This window comes from Coregonus clupeaformis, chromosome 20 (genome assembly GCF_020615455.1).
Source record: "Coregonus clupeaformis isolate EN_2021a chromosome 20, ASM2061545v1, whole genome shotgun sequence".
In the NCBI taxonomy this organism is placed as follows: domain Eukaryota; kingdom Metazoa; phylum Chordata; class Actinopteri; order Salmoniformes; family Salmonidae; genus Coregonus; species Coregonus clupeaformis.
Window position 1 is genome coordinate 22,492,744 of NC_059211.1, and position 21,560 is coordinate 22,514,303.

The following is a 21,560-nucleotide window of genomic DNA, read 5'->3' on the forward strand; positions in this document are numbered from 1 at the left end:
TAAATCTTAGTCACATTTAAATATGCCCACTGTAGTTCTTAGTCTACTTGTCTGAGAAACATAATTTTAAAAATATTCATGATTTATCACGACAACAGGGTGGAAATGTTCATCTGTTGGGGTTCAGTCACTGTTTATACCAGTACACACCTGATTTAACTTGTCAACTAATCATCAAGCCCTCAATTAGTTGAATCAGGTGAGTTTGTCTGGGGCAAAACATTTTTGCTGTTGGGGGTACTCGAGGAGTTGGGAAACACTGCTTTATATGATTGCATGTCATGTTCTATTGTAACTCATCTTTGGCCTCATTATAATCGCCATCTGATGTAATTACCTCCAAAACATAAAAGCACCTTTGTGAGAAAGAGCAAAGTCCAAATCTATATTTCATTTCGTTGAAGATTTGAACAATTTCCAATTATACCATTTTAGGCATAAATGCATTTTAAAAAATATATACCAATCCATTTAGTAGAATACGTAATCCTGGCATTTCCATCCTGTTGCTGTGATTTGCCAGTCTAAAGCCAGTACATGAGATAAGTAACAGCTGTCAGTTACAATCTACTACACATTTAAGGAACCAAAGATCACATCCACTCTGCCACTACGCTCCAGCCTGGAATGGAATCCACACTGAATAGTGCTCAGTTTCATAATAATAATAAGCCATTTAGCAGACACTTTTATCCAAAGCGACTAAGTCATGCGTGCATACATTGTTTTTACGTATGGGTGGTCCCGGGAATCGAACCCACTATCCTGGTGTCGCAAGTGCTATGCTCTACCAATCGAGCAACATAGGATCATGTTGTTGTGAAATGAAACGATGTTCAGTGTGGAACGGATTCCAGGCTGGCTATTCTCCCCAAACTCCTTTTCGCCCTCTACTGCCTTCGATGGTGACAAGTTCATCAAATGAGCAATCGATTAAAATGCCACCATGGATAACTATGGCTCCCAAAAACATTCTACAATAAAGCGTATCCCATGCACACAGTGAAGTCCTTTCTGGCTGGACATCAGCAAGCCTAATGCCAGTGTCCTCCGGTCCCGGGGACTACTCTCAATGATTCATGTAGATTAAGGGGAATGTGGGATCCTGTGCTGAAGGAACAATCATTATTCTTTAAATCCAGAAGACTTCCAGCTGTCTGACTGTCTTACTCAACATGATTGCGGGGGGGGGTGTAACTAACTTCTTAGTGAATTCAGTCCTAAACTCACTGCCGAAATAGTTTTATTTCGTCATGATTACCTGCATGTTAAAAACGGAGTCTTAAAAATATGGGCAGGCTCTTACCTTGTCTTATAAGATAAAAAAATATTAAGAACACAAGACAGAATTATACAAAAACATTTGAGTGGCTGTAGAAAAACAGAAGCAGAATTTGTAGGAAAACAAACTCAAGAATGGGGAACTTCTTCACATGATTGAACATTCCCTGGAAGAGGCCTTTTCTCCCTGGAAGGAAACAAGGGTAAGATGTGAGACAAAACAATGCACCACTAAATGAATACTAGATGTTACAGCCATCTTAATCTAGTATAGGCACTCAGTGTGTTTTTATGTAGAAGGACTGAGAAGCTCAGTTACATTTACATTTTAGTCATTTAGCAGACGCTCTTATCCAGAGTGACTTACAGGAGCAATTAGGGTTAAGTGCCTTGCTCAAGGGCACAGACAGATTTTTCACTTAGTCTGCTCGGGGATTAGAACCAGCGACCTTTCGGTTACTGGCACAACGCTCTTAACCACTAAGCTACCTGCCGCCCTGGTGACATTCTACTCCAAACCGAATGAAAATAAAATTACGCTGACACCCTCTAAAATATAATTTCCACCTCCAGAAACGAGCCCAATAACATATTGGTAAGAACCGTTATCACCTGTAACCCAACTGATGCAGCATAGCGGCTATAAATACACAGGGAACCCCATGCTTCAGCCAATCTACATTTACCCTATTGGGCTAATCATTAGCCAGATCCCAAATGTGATCTTTTAACTAGTTGGCATCCTATTGATTAATTTTATGCCCCCCCCCCAAAAAAAACTGCATAAACAGTGAATATAATGTAGGCCTACCTGTTAGGGTAACTTGCCACCCGGGGTAAAACGCCCCCTGCCTGTACTTCTCACAGAAACCACTTCATGTCACAACTCAACCGCTGAGTGGTAACATGCTGAGTGGTAACATGCTTAAACATGCCGCTGCTAAAAACTCCAGGTTTAAAAATGGTAGTTTGCACATATTTACAAGTTGCAAAATAAATAAAGTAGGAATGGAAAGCCCCCTCTTTTTAACAAAGACCATTAAAACTGCTGTTTTCCCCGCGATTGCAAGAATTGTGCATCGACTGTTGTCAGAATGCATGTTTCCCTCCCCATGGCACTCCTTACTTGAATGTATCATCTCGCACAGAACAGACAAGCCGACGAGGTAAATAGATTCTACTATGGGGTAGTCTGGTTTTTCTATTCATTACTCGTTTTGTTGGCAGAGGAAAAGTAAACGTGGACTGTTCTAGCATCTTTAAAGAACGCCTCGGCAGAACTATTAAAAAAATGTTTCTCCATATTTGTTTGGCCAGGCGGCAATGATTTTGCCGTGGTGATGCCACAGCTAAATGACTGCAGCGTAAACACTGGGCACGCGTATGAGAGATATAGATATATTTTTGTCACACACCTGATGGCAATAGCGCCAACTTTCCCTGACTGAGATAAGTTCATTATTACCATTAGGGAGCCATGGATTCAATTCAAGAGAAATAACTTACTCTCAGTTCCTCCTCCTCGAAGTCATCATCGTCATCATCTCCGTTCTCTACCTCCATCAACATCTTGGTGACGGTTCTCTTAGCAACCTCCTGGACAGGAAGACAACAGCTCGATTAAAAATCTCTGCAGGGTCTTGTATTTATTCTGCCATTTTCCGCCCCAACCTAATATTTTGCACATCGCAATATTTGTAAAGGCTTTTCAAATTGATATTACAATTCAGGACATGTAGCTAATTTCTGAGAAGAGCCAGAAACAAATATTGTACTTACAGTGCCTTCAGAAAGTTCATACCCCTTGACTTTTCCAGATTTTGTTGTGTTACAGACTGAATTCAAAATGTATTAAATAGATCCCCCCCCCCACCTCACCCATCTACACAAAATACCCCATAATGACATAGTGAAAACATAGCAAAATGTATTGAAAATTAAATACAGAAATCTGTAAAAAAAAAAAAAAAAAAGTTATCACCTCTGAGTCAATACATGTTAGAATCACGTTTGGCAGCGAATACAGCGGAGAGTCTGGGTACGTCTAAGAGCTTTGTACACCTGGATTGTACAATATTTGCATATAATTCTTTTTTAAATTCTTCAAGCTCTGTCAAGTTGGTCGTTTATCATTGCTAGACAGCCATTTTCAAGCAAATTTAAGTCAAAACTGTAACTAGGCCACTCAGGAACATTCACTGTCGTCTTAGTATGCATCTCCAGTGTATTTTTGTCCTTGTATTTAAAGTTATTGTCATGCAGAAAGGTGAATTTGTCTCCCAGTGTCTGTTGAAAAGCAGACAACCTGGTTTTCTTTTAGGATTTTGCCTGTGCTTGGCTCTATTCCGTTTCTTTTTATTCTAAAAAAACAAACTCCCTAGTTCTTGCCGATGACAAGCATACCCATAACATGATGGGGCCACCACCATGCTTGAAAATATGAAGTGGTACTCAGTGAAGTGTTGGATTTGCCCCAAACATAACGCTTTTTATTCAGGACAAAGTTCATTTTCTTGCCACATTTTTTGCAGTTTTACTTTAGTGCCTTATTGCAAACAGGAATATTTTTATTCTGTACAGGCTTCCTTTCTTTTCACTCTGTCATTTAGGTTAGTAGAGTAACTACAATGTTGATCCATCCTGAGGTTTCCTTCCTCTCCAGCAACTGAGTTAGGAAGGACGCCTGTATCTTTATAGTGACTGGGTGTAATGATGCGAGGCATTGGTGAATACTTTACGAAGGCACTGTAGATGTGCGTTCCCCCCCCTCACCTCTCCGTCAGAGTTCACCAGGGTGGTGATGATGTCGTCCCCGGTGCCCCAGGAGGCCTGGCTCTTCCACAGCAGGTCAGAGGGGGGGCTGTGAGACACGCCTGCGTCTGCTCCCCACACCTACAACGGGACATCACACAGAAAGATGAATTCATAACAACTAGGTTCAACACCAGGGGAAATGGCTAATGTTTCATACGTGCATTTACAAACTCTTGCCACTTGGGTGAATTTAGCTGACATATAAATAAAGAATATCAGTCACAGAAAATCAGTAATGACTGAGGAGGACTGCTGCTTACCGTGACCGTCTGGCCAGCCTTGAGGACAAACTTCGGGGAGAACTTGTAGGTGATCTCCTCTCCTTCTCCAATCTGCCTCTGCAGCCTCCAGCTACCTAGAGACTGGTCCTATAGACAGTGGTTTTTTTTTTAAAACCCTATTGCTTTCACCAATCCTAATTAACATGCCATTAATTATTGATTACTTCATGGCAGTAAAGCAAATATGCATCTTTAAAGTATCAGAGAAGTTGTAATATGGAATTCTAAAGGGTTGTAATATTGAATTATAATTCTAAAGAGTTGTAATATGTAATTGCAGTGTTGTAGTACTCGAGTCTGACTCAAGGCTCAATTTTCATGACTTGAGACACGACTTGGACACGACCATTAGTGACTCGGACTTGCTTCCAGACCATCGGTGACTCGGACTCACCGTCCTGTATTTGCACCTGGACTGGATAGGCTACTATGAAGACTTATGTTCCATAGGCTATTGCATATTGCAGGCAATTATGACCTAAAGAACCCCGAATCATTCGTTTTGCTTTCAAATGTTGAATTTTTTTATTTGCACATCAACCAATATTAAATGTGGTATTTTTTGTTAAACTCAGACCCAGCGACTCAGACTTGAGCGCTGTGCCTCACACTTCAGCCATAGCGACTCGACCATTGGTGACTCGGACTCGGGACTTAGCGACAGGGAATCGTGACTCGACCTTGAGGTCTAGTGACTCGACTACAACAACGCTGTAATTGTAAAGCGTTGTAATACGTCATTCTATGAGTAGCTAGCAGTACCTTGTCTGAGTCGTTCTTGAGGGTGACACACTTGCCCTCCAGGTCAGTCTCCTCGATGGCGACGCTGCCGACGGCCTCTGCCTCCTGGCTGATGTGGACCTGAGGCACGACCACTGATTCTTCCTCCAGCTCCACGCGCTTCCTCTTGGCGCGGGAGGAGCGGGAAGAGGTGCTGCCGCCCATGGCGCGGGACACTGTCACACGGCCGGACAGGCTGGGGGACAGCTTCAGTCTGTGAGAGGAAGAGGTGAGGAGAAAAAAAAACGGGGGGTTTGGTGGAGTAGAAGGAGGAAATGTTAGTCATTTACTATTTGCATCCAGATTACCCAAAACGTTAACAAGAAAACAAATACCTACTGTATTGTGGAGGCTGACATTGTTTTACTAGTCGACCTTTAGTCTTCTGCTCTACACTCCAGTAGTCTGTCTGGTCTGGCTCTAGCTGACTGGCTCTCTCAGGGTCTCAACCACCAGCCTTCAAATACTGCTTATGCCATTACGTCATAGCCATCTATCCAGCAGCACCTGGATAAGCCTGCCTAAACCTTCACTTGGTGCCTGCTGAACTACTGAACACAGGTCAAAGTTCAAGGAGAGGCATGACATTTGGGGGGAGAAACAGGTGTCAGCTTGAAAGGCCTCGGTTTCAATTTAGCTCATTGTTTACCCTTCTGCTCTAGCCTGGGACGGGACGTGCTCTAGCCTGGGGGGGACGGGACGTGCTCTAGCCTGGGGGGACGGGACGTGCTCTAGCCTGGGGGGCGGGACGTGCTCTAGCCTGGGGGGGACGGGACGTGCTCTAGCCTGGGGGGGACGGGACGTGCTCTAGCCTGGGGGGACGGGCGTGCTCTAGCCTGGGGGGGACGGGACGTGCTCTAGCCTGGAGGATCAGTGATAAACCACAATGGGGAAGGGTGAATGATATGAATTATTGCCATATTTATTAGTCTACCTGTTTAGTGCAACTGGAAGAATGCAATTTGACTTCTTCCAGCAGCTTGCCAACAACATAATTAGAGACAGACAGAGACAGCTGCACCCCTCTGACAACAAGTGAGGAATGTACTGGCTGGAATTCACGGAGTGATGTGGAACTTCTCAGGCTGAAGGAATGCACCGCTCACCTGTTTCTTCTCCCACTCTAACCTGTGCACGCAAGTAGTTTGCAAGATGCATTGATCGCTAAAAGTGTGTTTTTAAAAATCAGTTATAATAATAAGCTATTTAGCAGACGCTTTTATCCAAAGCGACTTACAGTCATGCGTGCATACATTTTTACGTATGGGTGGTCCCGGGGATCGAACCCACTACCCTGGCGTTACAAGCGCTGTGCTCTACCAGCTGAGCTACAGCGGACCACAGCTTTCACCAGTTCTCTGTGGATGCGTTCTCTCTCTCTCTGTGGATGCGTTCTCTCTCCCTCTCTGTGGATGCGTTCTCTCTCTCTCTCTGTGGATGCGTTCTCTCTCTCTCTGTGGATGCGTTCTCTCTCTCTCTGTGGATGCATTCTCTCTCTCTCTCTGTGGATGCGTTCTCTCTCTCTCTCTGTGGATGCGTTCTCTCTCTCTCTGTGGATGCGTTCTCTCTCTCTCTCTGTGGATGCGTTCTCTCTCTCTCTCTGTGGATGCGTTCTCTCTCTCTCTGTGGATGCGTTCTCACTCACTCACTCCCTCCCTCATCCTCACCTGTCCTCCTCTCCCTCCAGTAGTTTCCTGTAGGCGTTGATCTCCATGTCCAGGGCCAGTTTGACATCCAGCAGCTCCTGGTACTCGTTGAGCTGCTGCTGCATGCGGTCCCTCATCTCAGCCATCTCCCTCTCCTTGGAGTCCATCTGCTTGCGGTGCTTGTCCCGTTCTCCAGCCATCAGGTCCTCCAGCTCACGCACACGCTCCTCATTGGCAGACGCCTACACGTGGAGGGATGGGTTAGTTCGAAAAAGACAAAAAATAAGGACAGTTCAAGGCAGTACAATGTAATTGCAGTAGATAGCCATCTGGAAGCTACTTCTAACATTCCCGTTGAATTAGTAACTAATCAAAGTGTTTAATGAAGTTATCAGATAAAACAGATAGATTAACAACAACAAACCTGAGCACTACGAGCAGCATGTTAAGTACTATGAAGTGTGTGTGTAGGTAGGTAGGGGTGTGTAGGTAGGTGTGTGTGTGTGAGTGTAGGTGTGTGTGTGTAGGTGTGCGTGTACCTGTTTCTGCAGGGCAGAGAGCTGGTAGGCCAGGCTCTCGATCCTCATATGAGCCTCATCCAGCTCCTCCCGAGCGGTGCTCACCGCCTTGTCATTCAGGTCAGACGACACCTTGGCATTATCCAGCTGCACAGACGGGGTGGGGTTTAGGCAGAGAACAGAACATGTCATTTACACTCCTGCAGGCCGGAACTACAGACAAAAGGACCACAAACAGTGGTATCAAATGAACTTGTCACAGACACATAATTAATATAAACTCAGCAAAAAAAGAAAACGTCCTCTCACTGTCAACTGCGTCTATTATCAGCAAACTTAACATGTGTAAATATGTGTATGAACATAACAAGATTCAACAAATGAGACATAAACTGAACATGTTCCACAGACATGTGACTAACAAAAATTGAATAATGTGTCCCTGAACAAAGAGGAGGTCAAAATCAAAAGTAACAGTCAGTAAGTAACATTAAGTACTGCAGTGCATCTCCTCCTCATGGACTGCACCAGATTTGCCAGTTCTTGCTGTGAGATGTTACCCCACTCTTCCACCAAGGCACCTGCAAGTTCCCAGACATTTCTGGGGGGAATGGCCCTAGCCCTCACCCTCCGATCCAACAGGTCCCAGACGTGCTCAATGGGATTGAGATCCGGGCTCTTCGATGGCCATGGCAGAACACTGACATTCCTGTCTTGCAGGAAATCACGCACAGAATGAGCAGTATGGCTGGTGGCATTGTCATGCTGGAGGGTCATGTCAGGATGAGCCTGCGGGAAGGGTACCACATGAGGGAGGATGTCTTCCCTGTAACGCACATGGTTGGGATTGCCTGCAATGACAACAAGCTCAGTCCGATAATGCTGTGACACACCGCCCCAGACCATGACGGACCCTCCACCTCCAAATCGATCCCGCTCCAGAGTACAGGCCTCGGTGTAACGCTCATTCCTTTGACGATAAACACAAATCCGACCATCACCCCTGGTGAGACAAAACCACGACTCGTCAGTGAAGAGCACATTTTGCCAGTCCTGTCTGGTCCAGCGACGGTGGGTTTGTGCCCATAGTCGACGTTGTTGCCGGTGATGTCTGGTGAGGACCTGCCTTACAACAGGCCTACAAGCCCTCAGTCCAGCCTCTCTCAGCCTATTGCGGACAGTCTGAGCACTGATGGAGGGATTGTGCGTTCCTGGTGTAACTCGGGCAGTTGTTGTTGCCATCCTGTACCTGTCCCGCAGGTGTGATGTTCGGATGTACCGATCCTGTGCAGGTGTTGTTACATGTGGTCTGCCACTGCGAGGACGATCAGCTGTCCGTCCTGTCTCCCTGTAGCGCTGTCTTAGGCGTCTCACAGTACGGACATTGCAATTTATTGCCCTGGCCACATCGGCAGTCCTCATGCCGCTTTGCAGCATGCCTAAGGCACGTTCACGCAGATGAGCAGGGACCCTGGGCATCTTTCTTTTGGTGTGTTTCAGAGTCGGTAGAAAGGCCTCTTTAGTATCCTAAGTTTTCATAACTGTGACCTTAATTGCCTACCGTCTGCAAGCTGTTAGTGTCTTAACGACCGTTCCACAGGTGCATGTTCATTAATTGTTTATGGTTCATTGAACAAGCATGGGAAACAGTGTTTAAACCCTTTACAATGAAGTTATTTTGATTTTTACGAATTATCTTTGAAAGACAGGGTCCTGAAAAGGGGATGTTTCTTTTTTTGCTGAGTTTAGTATGAAATTGACTATTTGTTTTGCAAGTAGCAACCCCCCCCACACAATTTCATAGCTAATTATAAATCATTATGACAGTATTTCCCTATGTCTCCCTTTGATGCCCCCAGGACTGCATACAGTGCATTCGGAAAGTATTCAGACCCCTTCCCCACTTTGTTACGTTACAGCCTTATTCTAAAATGGATCAAATAAAAATTCCGCAATCTATACACAATACCCCATAATGACAAAGCGAAAACAGGTTTAGAAATATCAAATTTATAAAAATAAAAAAACAGAAATACCTTATTTACGTAAGTATTCAGAACCTTTGCTCTGAGAAATTAAGCTCAGGTGCATCCTGCTTCCAATTATCATCCTTGAGCTGTTTCTTTAACTTGGAGTCCACCTGTGGTATATTCAACTGATTGGACATGATTTGGAAAAGCACACCTGTCTATTTAAGGTCCCACAGTTGACAGTGCATGTCAGAGCAAAAACCAAGCCATGAGGTCGAAGGAATTGTCCGTAGAGCTCCTAGACAGGATTGTGTCGAGGCATTGGGGAAGGCCTCTTCCTAGAGCTGGCCGCCCAGCCAAACTGAGCAATCGTGGGAGAAGGGCCTTGGTCAGGGAGGTGACCAAGAACCCGAGGGTCACTGACAGAGCTCCAGAGTTCCTCTGTGGAGATGGGAGAAACTTCCAGAAGGACAACCATCTCTGAAGCACTTCACTAATCAGGCCTTTATGGTAGAGTGGCCATTAAAAAGGCACGACAGCCCGCTTGGAGTTTGCCAAAAGACACCTAAAGGACTCTGACCATGAGAAAATATTCTCTGGTCTGATGAAACCAAGATTGAACTCTTTGGCCTGAATGCCAAGAGTCACATCTGGTGGAAATCTGGCACCATCCCTACGGTGAAGCATGGTGGTGGCAGCATCATGCTGTGGGGATGTTTTTCAGCGGCAGGGACTTGGAGACTAGTCAGGATCAAGGCAAAGATGAACAGAGCAAAGGAGAAAGAGATCCTTGATGAAAACCTGCTCCAGAGCGCTCAGGACCTCAGACTGGGGTGAAGGTTCACCTTCCAACAGGACAACAACCCTAAGCACACAGCCAAGACAAACGCAGGAGTGGCTTAGGGACAAGTCTCTGAATGTCCTTCAGTTGCCCAGCCAGAGCCCGGACTTGAACCCGATCGAACATCTCTGGAGAGACCTGAAAATAGCTGTGCAGTGACGCTCCCCATCCAACCTGACAGAGCTTGAGAGGATCTGCAGAGAAGAATGGGAGAAACTCCCCAAATACAGGTGTGCCAAGCTTGTAGCGTCATACCCTAGAAGACTAGAGGCTGTAATCGCTGCCAAAGGTGCTTCAACAAAGTACTGAGTAAAGGGTCTGAACACTTATATAAATGTAATAGTTTGTTATTTATTTTTTAATACATTTGCAAACATTTCTAAAAACCTGTTTTTTGCTTTGTCATTATGGGGTATTGTGTGTAGATTGATGAGGGGGGGGGAAAAAACAATTTAATCAATTTTAGAATAAGGCTGTAACGTAACAAAATGTGGAAAAAGTCAAGTGGTCTGAATACTTTCCGAAGGCACTGTATCTCTGTTGTAGAACTAGCACACCTGATTCAACTAAATCAATGATTAGTAGACTAGCTAGTTCAAATCAGGTGGGATAGTTATATGAACTGCCAGCCTAGGGGATAAGAGTGTCTGCTAAATGGCAAAAATGTAGAGCTAGTTTCCTAAAGGTCAAAGGTCGGTCACACATGGTCATAAACTCCTAGCCTGACACATCTAAAAGGCTTAGGAAGCATGGGGTCAGAGATCATTCATACCTTGGCCTGGAAGGTGTTGCCCAGCTCCTCCTTGTAGATGGAGACTTGTTCCTCGTGCTGCCTGCGCAGGTCCTGCAGAGCCTGGGCCAGTTGGAACGTGTAGTCCTGGGTCACCCCACTGTCCACCTCCACGGTGCGCTTCTCACGACGACGACGCGTCTCACGCACCTCCTACACTCCAGACAGTCACCACACCAGTCAGACAGGCGTTAGCGTTACGTGGCTAGTCTGCTTGCACATGCCCCGGTGTAAAGATGTAAAGCTTTGATTTAAAATTGTTTTGTTTTTTTTGCAGAAAAGGGAGGCATGTGAATCACAGTTGTAGCTTTTGTTCTTGTGCATTTCTCTGTATGTTTGAAACCACAGCAGCGGTGGGACTTTATACACCGAGTATACAAAACATTTCCATGACATAGACGGACCAGGTGAAAGCTATGATCCTTTATTGATGAACAGTAGGAGACAGGTTAAATAAGTATTTTTAAGCCTTGAGACAATTGAGACATGGATTGTGTATTCGTGCCATTCAGAGAGTGAATGGGCAAAACAAAATATTTAAGTGCCTTTGAACAGGGTATGGTAGTAGGTGCCAGGCGCACCGGTTTGTGTCAAGAACTGCAATGCTGTTGGGCTTTTCACACTCAAGTTTCCCCATGTGTATCAAGAATGCTCCACCACCCAGGACATCCAGCCAACTTGACACAATTGTGGGAAGCATTGGAGTTAACATGGGCCAGCATCCCTGTGGAACGCTTCCGACACCTTGTAGAGTCCATGCCCCGACGAATTGAAGCTGTTCTGAGGGCAAAGGGGGAAGGTGTTTCTAATGTCTGGTATACTCGGTGTACAGGACTGGGTCGGCCTGAGGTTACAGTGTCTAAATGTGACATGTATTTACCTGCTAAGGCTTTTCCCCCCCCAATGAATAGTGTTTCCCCACCCTGGGCAAACAACAGTGATGGATGGCGTCATCTCCATACATGTCCACCCACCTCGTCGAACATGCTCTTCCTGAACTGCAGCTCCTCCATCAGACTCTGGCAGCGGTTCTCCAGATCCACCCGCATCAGAGTCTCGCTCTCCAGCTGCTTTTTAGCAACTGCATGGGCATCTTCAGCCTGGAGACACAAGACATGGTGTTATAAGAACAAAGGCCGACCTGTGTGTGTGTGTGTCCTAACCGTGCAGCAACATGATAGTGTGTGTGTGTCCTAACCGTGCAGCAACATGATAGTGTGTGTGTGTGTGTGTGTGTGTGTGTGTCCTACCTGAGCCATTTTTGTTGTGTGTGTCCTAACCGTGCAGCAACATGATAGTGTGTGTGTGTGTGTGTGTGTGTGTGTGTCCTAACCGTGCAGCAACATGATAGTGTGTGTGTGTGTGTGTGTGTCCTAACCGTGCAGCAACATGATAGTGTGTGTGTGTGTGTGTGTGTGTGTGTGTGTGTGTGTAAGCCCAGTCTGACTCACCCGTGTGTGAACGTACTTTACAAATAATATGACTCACTTCCCCCCCCCCACCCCACTCCTGGTTTGCTTGTTCCAATGTACATAATAGCCCATGACAGTTATGTAACTAACGACAACCAGCTACCAACTTTCAATTGGGTAACTTCCGTTTAGTTTGCCACTTCATGTGGTCGCCCAACCCCCCATAGATAAACCTTCCAGGCAGCGTTAATAGAAGAAACGGACTGTATGGCGAGTAGAAGACAGGTGTGAGTAAAACAGGAACTCCAGATATGGCTACTACCAGGCTAGCAATATCGTGTGTGGGATTCTTTCTGTCCCTGTAAGTAAAAAAAAAACACCGACCGTGTTCATAGAAAACCAGACGGGGGGGCTGTGTGATGTAATGGAAGCCGAGCTACCAGGCTAGAAATAATGTGCACTGCCTTGGGACTCGTTTTGGTCTCATCAGTAACGCTTTAGACTATGTTGATGTGGTTCTCTGTAGCTCTGTTGGTAGAGCACGGCACTTGCAAAGCCAGGATAGTGGGTTTGATTCCCCGGGACCACCCATACGTTAAAAAGTGTATGCAATCATGATAAAGTCGCTTCGGATAAAAGCATCTGCTAAATGGCATATATTATTATATTATTTAACCAGACTGTCGAGCGAGTGAAGTTTGAGTGAAACTGTAAAAGGTGCAGAAACCTTGGCTAGCTGGGCCTTCAGGTCGGCAACCTCTGCAGCCAGGTTTCCATTCTCGCTGAGGGCCGTGGCCAGGTTTGCTTCACTCTTGTTGAACTGGGCCTCAAAGTCCTTGGCCCGAGCCATGGCAAGAGCCAGGTCGCCATCTTTCTTTTTCAGGCTGAGTAGATGGAGAACAAACAGAGACTGTGTGAGATCATGTGCATTTACTTTCATCATATAAAAAGGCAACGTACATTTCCATTCAAACTCCAGCGATTTTTTTTGGGACTGAAATTAGTTTAACTTTTGCCAATTTCCAACCAACTGTTTGATACATTAAAGCATGTTCCTTGTCCCTAATCTGATTTCACAGAAAATACAGGAGAAAGGGCACTGAAATCTCAGCACATCTTCTCCCACCCACTTCTTCTTATGACACAGATTGTGTTGTACAGCAGCTGCCAATAGAAAAAAGGAACACAACTGTATAGCTACACATTAAACGTTGGTTTTAAAAGATAAGCATGCCCGCAAGACCGATAAATAAAGAGGATATTCCTTCAGCGGTTGGAGGCGGTAACCAAGACAGTGCTTTAGAAACTGACTAACTTCCTGTCAACCAAAGTGTTAATTAGCAACCATGTAAACAATGATCAACACAAGTGTCTTGAACCTTGAGGAACAGAAACGTCTAACTTGCTTTCAAGGGTATTTCAACCATCTGACCAGGGGGAATTAGGATTAGTAAACCAGGTTTACACGAACAGCAAGTGTGTAATTGGGAGTCAATACTAGCAGGCATCTCCACAAAATGACCCTGCTCATAAGACCATGGAGTTTTTAACTGAAGTGAATAAGATCACGTGAGGGTTTAAAATGTTAGAGTTTACTCCATGACTAGGATCATAACATATACACAAGACAGGATTGGGTTCAATTCAATTGAAGGGAGTCAATTCAGGAAGTAAACTGAAATTCCAATTCAATAACTGAAAAAACAGCCATCTAATTTCAATGACTTCTTACTTGTGACTTAAAAGTAAATGCTATTTATTTCAAACACATTTTTTTTTTTTTTTTTTAGTTTAAATTAAAATCACTTCCTGAATGAACTACCTTCAATTCTTATTAACCCCAACCCTGACAGGTTCATAAAACCGTTGCTCTGAAAGGAGATTAGCAGCATCAGGCAGTCCTGTAGGATTAGAGACAATCTGAGATATTAAGTAAATTATTTTGGTTGGAGCGTAGAACTTGCATCTCAAACACAACTAACGTTAGCCACAGATTGACCCACAGCATTTTTGTATGACAGGAATTTGCATCTTGCCATATAACACACAACTATTTTGTGTAACAGACTGTAAAGGAATGTGTGTAGGACATCATAAAGGAATTGTGTAGCATGTCATTAAGCAGGGTTCCTCAACTGGCAGCCCCGCAGTCTACAAATTATTTGTAATTATGTTTCGGCCCCCCTTGCCATCCACTCAATAAATATTGTTTTTTTAATCGTCCCGTGGCTGAATCTAGTTGATGATCCCTGTCATTAAGGATTGTGTGTAGAACGTCATACAACCAACACACAATGATTTTTCTACGACAGACAGACGTAATGGAATGTGCATCTTGTCATGTTGGCCTACAATTAAGTGATTTCCTCTTCCAGAGTGAGAGGAATATGCAGCCTCACACATTAAAATAACACTTTTCAGGATTTACATTTAAATTTTTAGTCATTTAGCAGACGCTCTTATCCAGAGCGACTTACAGGAGCAATTAGGGTTAAGGGCCTTGCTCAAGGGCACATCGACAGATTTTTCACCTAGTCGGCTCGGGGATTAGAACCAGCGACCTTTCGGTTACTGGCACTACGCTCTTAACCACTAAGCTACCTGCCGCCCCAGGAGGCAGAATCCAATCAGTGGGTGTTATTACTCACCTCCTGGTCACCTCCTCCAGGTCAGAGTTGGCCTTCCCCAGGTCTATCTGCAGCCTGGCCCTCTCCCTGGCCGTCTCATCCAGGACACGCCGAGCGTCTGCTAGCTCCGCCTCGTACAGGGTCTTAATCCCAGTCACCTGGTGCAGAGACGGGGAGCGCATACAAAAAAAAATATCACACTTTTTATTTGTCACATGTGCCAAATACAACTGGTTTAGAGTTTACTGTGAAATTATTGCTTACGAGCCCTTCCCAACAACGCAGAGTTTTAAAATAAATATAAAATAAAATAGTAACGAGGAATAAAATAAAATGCACAAGAATGGAGCTCTATACAGGGAGTACAAGAACCAGATCAATGTGGAGCTCTATACAGGGAGTACCAGAACCAGATCAATGTGGAGCTCTATACAGGGAGTACCAGAACCAGATCAATGTGGAGCTCTATACAGGGAGTACCAGAACCAGATCAATGTGGAGCTCTATACAGGGAGTACCAGAACCAGATCAATGTGGAGCTCTATACAGGGAGTACCAGAACCAGATCAATGTGGAGCTCTATACAGGGAGTACCAGAACCAGATCAATGTGGAGCTCTATACAGGGAGTACCAGATCAATGTGCAGAGGTACGAGGTAGACATGTACAGTGAGGGAAAAAAGTATTTGATCCCCTGCTGATTTTGTATGTTTGCCCACTGACAAAGACATGATCAGTCTGTAATTTTAATGGTAGGTTTATTTGAACAGTGAGAGACAGAATAACAACAAAAAAATCCAGAAAAACGCATATCAAAAATGTTATAAATTGATTTGCGTTTTAATGAGGGAAATAAGTATTTGACCCCTATGCAAAACATGACTTAGTACTTGGTGGCAAAACCCTTGTTGGCAATCACAGAGGTCAGATGTTTCTTGTAGTTGGCCACCAGGTTTGCACGCATCTCAGGAGGGATTTTGTTCCACTCCTCTTTGCAGATCTTCTCCAAGTCATTAAGGTTTTGAGGCTGACGTTTGGCAACTCGAACCTTCAGCTCCCTCCACAGATTTTCTATGGGATTAAGGTCTGGAGACTGGCTAGGCCACTCCAGGACCTTAATGTGCTTCTTCTTGAGCCACTCCTTTGTTGCCTTGGCCATGTGTTTTGGGTCATTGTCATGCTGGAATACCCATCCACGACCCATTTTCAATGCCCTGGCTGAGGGAAGGAGGTTCTCACCCAAGATTTGACGGTACACGGCCCTGTCGATCGTCCCTTTGATGCGGTGAAGTTGTCCTGTCCCCTTAGCAGAAAAACACCCCCAAAGCATAATGTTTCCACCTCCATGTTTGACGGTGGGGGATGGTGTTCTTGGGGTCATAGGCAGCATTCCTCCTCCTCCAAACACAGCGAGTTGAGACCAAAGAGCTCCATTTTGGTCTCATCTGACCACAACACTTTCACCCACTTCTCCTCTGAATCATTCAGATGTTCATTGGCAAACTTCAGACGGGCCTGTATATATGCTTCCTTGAGCAGGGGGACCTTGCGGGCGCTGCAGGATTTCAGTCCTTCACGGCGTAGTGTGTTACCAATTGTTTTCTTGGTGACTATGGTCCCAGCTGCCTTGAGATCATTGACAAGATCCTCCCGTGTAGTTCTGGGCTGATTCCTCACCGTTCTCATGATCATTGCAACTCCACGAGGTGAGATCTTGCATGGAGCCCCAGGCCGAGGGAGATTGGCAGGTCTTTGTGTTTCTTCCATTTGCGAATAATCGCACCAACTGTTGTCACCTTCTCACCAAGCTGCTTGGCGATGGTCTTGTAGCCCATTCCAGCCTTGTGTAGGTCTACAATCTTGTCCCTGACATCCTTGGAGAGCTCTTTGGTCTTGGCCATGGTGGAGAGTTTGGAATCTGATTGATTGATTGCTTCTGTGGACAGGTGTCTTTTATACAGGTAACAAACTGAGATTAGGAGCACTCCCTTTAAGAGTGTGCTCCTAATCTCAGCTTGTTACCTGTATAAAAAGACACCTGGGAGCCAGAAATCTTTCTGATTGAGAGGGGGTCAAATACTTATTTCCCTCATTAAAATGCAAATCAATTTATAACATTTTTTACATGCGTTCTTCTGGATTTTTTTGCTGTTATTCTGTCTCTCACTGTTCAAATAAACCTACCATTAAAATTATAGACTGATCATTTCTTTGTCAGTGGGCAAACGTACAAAATCAGCAGGGGATCAAATACTTTCCCTCACTGTACATGAAGGCAGGGTAAAGTCACTACCCATCAGGATAGATGAGAGTAAAATAAAGAATAGAGTAGCAGCAGAAAATGAGTAAAAGTGTGCATGTATGCGTGTTTGTGTTGTGTCAGTATGAATGTGTGTGGGTTGTGTGCAAGTGTCAATGTAGTGCGTATATGGTGTGTATATATACACAGTCTAGTGAATGTGTGTAGGGTCAGTGCAGATAGTTTGGGTACTGTTAAATAGACTATTTAGCAGTCTTGTGACACACACAGGCTGTCAGTCACGAGCCGTGTCCGGTCGGAAGGCTGTACTATCCAGCATTCCACAGCTTGTTTTCCCTCATACATAACGGATGGCGGGCGTGGCTTGCTTTACAATTCCCAAATGAAAAGATTGGCAGTAACAGTCAGAGACCTTTGTTATAAAATTATGTTTATCTTAAACTGGTAATTAAAAACATGTTTGAAGAGATGTATAACTTTTTCATGAATGCCCATCTTTCTTTGCACAGACATATTATTTAACTCATCCCATTATCAAATACAAACCCTAAAATCATAGCAACGTCTTTCAAGAGGCCATCTGACATGCATCAAACTAGTTTTCCCAAAACATCAATATGTGCATACTATATTGTTTAGCAATGCATGTTGCCTCACGCAGGGCAAATCACAACAAAGCTGTTTTTCCTTTAATATAAAAACAGGCCGGGAGAGAGTAACAGTTACAGATTCAAAACTTTAAAAAGGCGCCCCTCGGGCCACTCCCATCTGGAACTTTGACTCTGCACAGCAGAACAATACCCACGCGTTGGACAACGCTCCCCTCGGCTGGAAAGAGGGCTGTGTCTCGTTACAGCTTGGCTCAAGTCCAGACAATGATCCCATTCTGGGGTCTGTTCAGTAGACAGCGCAAGTCAAAGCCCTTCCTAGTGGCTGAGGCTTTCTATATAAACACTATGTAACAGTGTTGGAATGTAGTAGCTAGATGAGCTGATAGGTGCTTCCTAACCTGCCCTTTAGCTCTGAACAGGTGTACCAGCAACTACCACATATCAACAGTTACCGCAACCACTGAACTCATAGCTAGCTCAATTAATTTACCCGCTCCCCCATTTATATGCTTTCTAGGAAACGTTGTGAAATAGTTATCAATGTGATCCTTTGCACTGAAGTGAACTGAAGTCATTCTGGAGCTCTGAGACTGAAGTTGTCAAATAATCAGACAATGGAACTGTATGGCCAATTGCACATACTGTACACATTCCTAAGTGATAGGAATTCCAAAGATGTTGATTTCATACTGCATTGAGAATAACCATGATACATGCCGATTGTGGTAAAAACAAAGCCACCTGGACAGAGCTAGATGGCAGATTGTAACAGCTAATGTGATGTTCCATTAGCCGTTACAGGATAGGTACAGTTTGGCGCAGCACAGAGAATTTGACCAACCTTGGCTATACGATCTTCGTTCTAGATTCGGCCAAACACGCATCTTAAAAAATTGTTCATGTCCAGCTGTAGGTGGTTCGTTTGAATTTAGAAAATGCTTAGTTATTAAAATAATATGTTTTGCGCCATGAAGTAATCCAACAATGTGTACGCCGCCATCTTGTCCATTTCAAATCTTCTCTCATTGACAGATAGGTGGGTGCACTTACACCTGTCTCGATCAATGAGAGAAGATTTTAAATAGACAAGATCACGGCGTACACATTGTTGGATTACTTCACTAAGCAAAAAATGTATTCCTTTTGGTTGGTCAAAAACTCTGTGCTACGCCTATCCTGTAACGGGTAATATAATGGAACATCAAATAGCCAGTTACAATCTGTTAGCTAAAACAGCGCCAACTTTGGTTAGTTTACCTTATCCACCAAGTAATGTACTAATCTTGGACATTTTGTTTTAATATTTTTTTGTTAAAATCAGATTTGTTATTTTGTGTTGATTAAACCCAAATTAACTATAATACTCGCGGGAGTTTCGAACACCCAAAACTTGTTTTCCTAGTTAGCTGGCTAATCGTGCATGCAATGTAGGCATGACAGCTAGCTACCATGCAAGCGGGGCTAGGCTAGCGAGTCTTAAAGTTGCTAACTATATGATTCACTGGGAATGAGCGAGATGACTGGTGAAACATTGCAATTAATCAATCGTCTCATTGATTGATAAAATGTAGCTATGGCGAGACTAATCTTCCAAAGTCCAGTTACTATGTACCTACAAAACTTGCTAGCTTGCTAATCAGCTAGTGTCTGTCCAGGCCCGTGAGAAATATAGCCAAGCCAACAAATCAAACTGCTCGCAAAATTTACAAACTGATAGACCACAAGTTGGTTACCGGTGTGTTCCATTAACCAGTTCGATTTGCTAACTAGATGGGTTGTGCTACTGGTAACTTTGTAGTTAACTATCTTGCTAGCTAGTTAAATGCTAACGTTAGCTAACTACCGGTAATTAACGTTAAAGGGTTAGCGAGCAGCATAGAGATTTGAAGTGTTAAAAATTACCTCGCGTGTAGTGACTTCTTCCTTCTCGGAGACCTTCACCATGAGCCGGTCATTTTCAAGCTCTAGTGACCGGACTCGGTCGATGTAAACGGCAAGCCTATCGTTCAAATGCTGCAGGTCTTGCTTTTCCTGGAGGCGTGAGATCCTAGTCGGGGAGAGCGGGGTTCCAGCAGGCGCGGCGCGGCTTGGGGTTGCGGTGGCCATGATTCTTCCAAGTTTTACTCCACTCTGCAATGGTTTTCAAAACTTATTTTATTCCTATGCCCGATCGCAACGCACTTGTTGTTTTGAGGTTGTAAAAAAAAGCGGTTTAATTACAACCTAAAACGAGTTTGTTTGATGAATGAAATCTGCAGTACTACCAAGACATGTAGCTAGAATTCTCCTAAATTGAAAGACCTCGCCAAAGCAAAATGGCCGAACCTCACGCGGACCGCGCCAAAACGAGAATTGAGTTTTGCTCATAGACTTACATAGACATCGCAGCTGTCCGAGTATGGCTATGCTGTGTTTAGGGCAATCATTTTTATATGACCTGGATTTTAAACTTTTATTTAAAGCTTTTTCAACAAATTGTCCACTTTTCTTTTTATGTCAGATGATCCAGTACCATCCTCAGACAATTGCTTTCATTTTTGCAATTCTCATTTCTGGAAAAGGCTTAAAATAAAAGTAAATATCTAGGTCATGTGACATGATAGTCCAAACCACAGAGGCCTAATTATGGCATCTGTCAGCATGTGCAGCGCCATTTTGGTGGTGGGCCGAAGCTGAAAAACTTGAACAGTCTTATGATGTGTTGGCACTGTCAATTCTTGCACATTTTCTCATTAAAAAAGTATATTTCATTGTCTGCTAAGGCAAATTAGCCAAACTTGGAACCAATCAGATCTCCCGTACATACCCCTCGTGATGAAGGCAGCCAATGGCCTGCTTCAATCTAGGATGTAAACACAGCCTCAAATTAAAACTCAAGCTGCTTTCTGTATGTGTGTGATGAGCTCCCAAAGACTGAAATAAGATAAATATCTGCTTTTGAGTGCACTTGAAGCTTAGTCAAGTTTCAGTTTTTCACTCAGACATGAACTAATAGACGATGGAAGAAGTGGAGATTCTAAAATAATGGAAAAATAAGGAAAATTGATGTGGGAAAGGAAACATCTATAAGCCTATTGTATCTGGTAGGGGTTAGTTTGTTGGGCCTCACTCGTCGATGATTGTCCTGTGTTGTGTTTTGAGCTACGGCGCAGGGCACCTGTCAAATGAGTAATTTCTGTGTTGGAAGATGTTCACATTGAAATGCTAAACATAATAACGCAACGTTAATAACCATGGTTTCGGGGAAACAGTTCAGACATTTTACGATGCACCTACGAAGGTTTTAACAATTAACTTAACCTTAAGAAGCTTTTGGGAAACCGGGCCATGGTTAGTTGAATAATCTATGGCAGCGTTTTGTATTGGCAAACCTGTAACGTCCAGTAATGGACACCAACAATCTTTTATCTAGCACCTTATCAGTTGTACAATCTGTTGCTAACTCCGACTAAGCCTATTGACAGGGATAAGGTGGCTTTTCTTACGTCAGTATGAATGAAATAGTGAGTCCTGCCTTAGTGATTGTGTAACGCACCGTTTAGAGCAGGGTTCTTCAATTCCGGTCCTGGAGGTTCCGAAACACCTCTGTTTTTCATCCTCTCCTTCTAATCAGGGGCTAATTCAGACCTGGGACACCAGGTGAGTGCAATTAACTACCAGGTAGAAATAAAAAAAACTGAAGTGTTTCGGCCCTCCAGGACCGGAATTGAAGAACCCTGGTTTAGAGGG

General features: G+C 44.1%; 1 protein-coding gene across 1 annotated transcript; it reads right to left on the bottom strand.

The window, feature by feature from the left end:
- Positions 1 to 1,280: 1,280 nt before the first annotated feature.
- LOC121534125 (lamin-B2) lies at positions 1,281 to 20,158 on the bottom strand. The gene is made up of 12 exons (XM_041840605.1): positions 19,734 to 20,158; positions 14,982 to 15,118; positions 13,061 to 13,217; positions 11,896 to 12,021; positions 10,904 to 11,074; positions 7,342 to 7,467; positions 6,824 to 7,044; positions 5,139 to 5,370; positions 4,356 to 4,463; positions 4,054 to 4,173; positions 2,788 to 2,877; positions 1,281 to 1,468 (listed from the first exon to the last, which is right to left on the bottom strand). The coding sequence occupies exons 1-12, from the start codon at positions 19,935 to 19,937 to the stop codon at positions 1,430 to 1,432; spliced, it is 1,731 nt and encodes a 576-aa protein (XP_041696539.1). The 5' UTR covers positions 19,938 to 20,158; the 3' UTR covers positions 1,281 to 1,429.
- Between the last annotated feature and the right edge of the window lie 1,402 nt (positions 20,159 to 21,560).

What these genes read in the sequence shown, in the direction of transcription:
- LOC121534125 (XM_041840605.1), bottom strand. Translation starts at nt 19,937, where the DNA reads ATGGCCACCGCAACCCCAAGCCGCGCCGCGCCTGCTGGAACCCCGCTC. An exon ending in CTGGAGGAGGTGACCAGGAG is followed by an intron (nt 13,218 to 14,981) that starts GTGAGTAATAAC and finishes CCATCTACTCAG; the next exon opens with CCTGAAAAAGAAAGATGGCG. An exon ending in GGAAGAGCATGTTCGACGAG is followed by an intron (nt 11,075 to 11,895) that starts GTGGGTGGACAT and finishes TCTGGAGTGTAG; the next exon opens with GAGGTGCGTGAGACGCGTCG.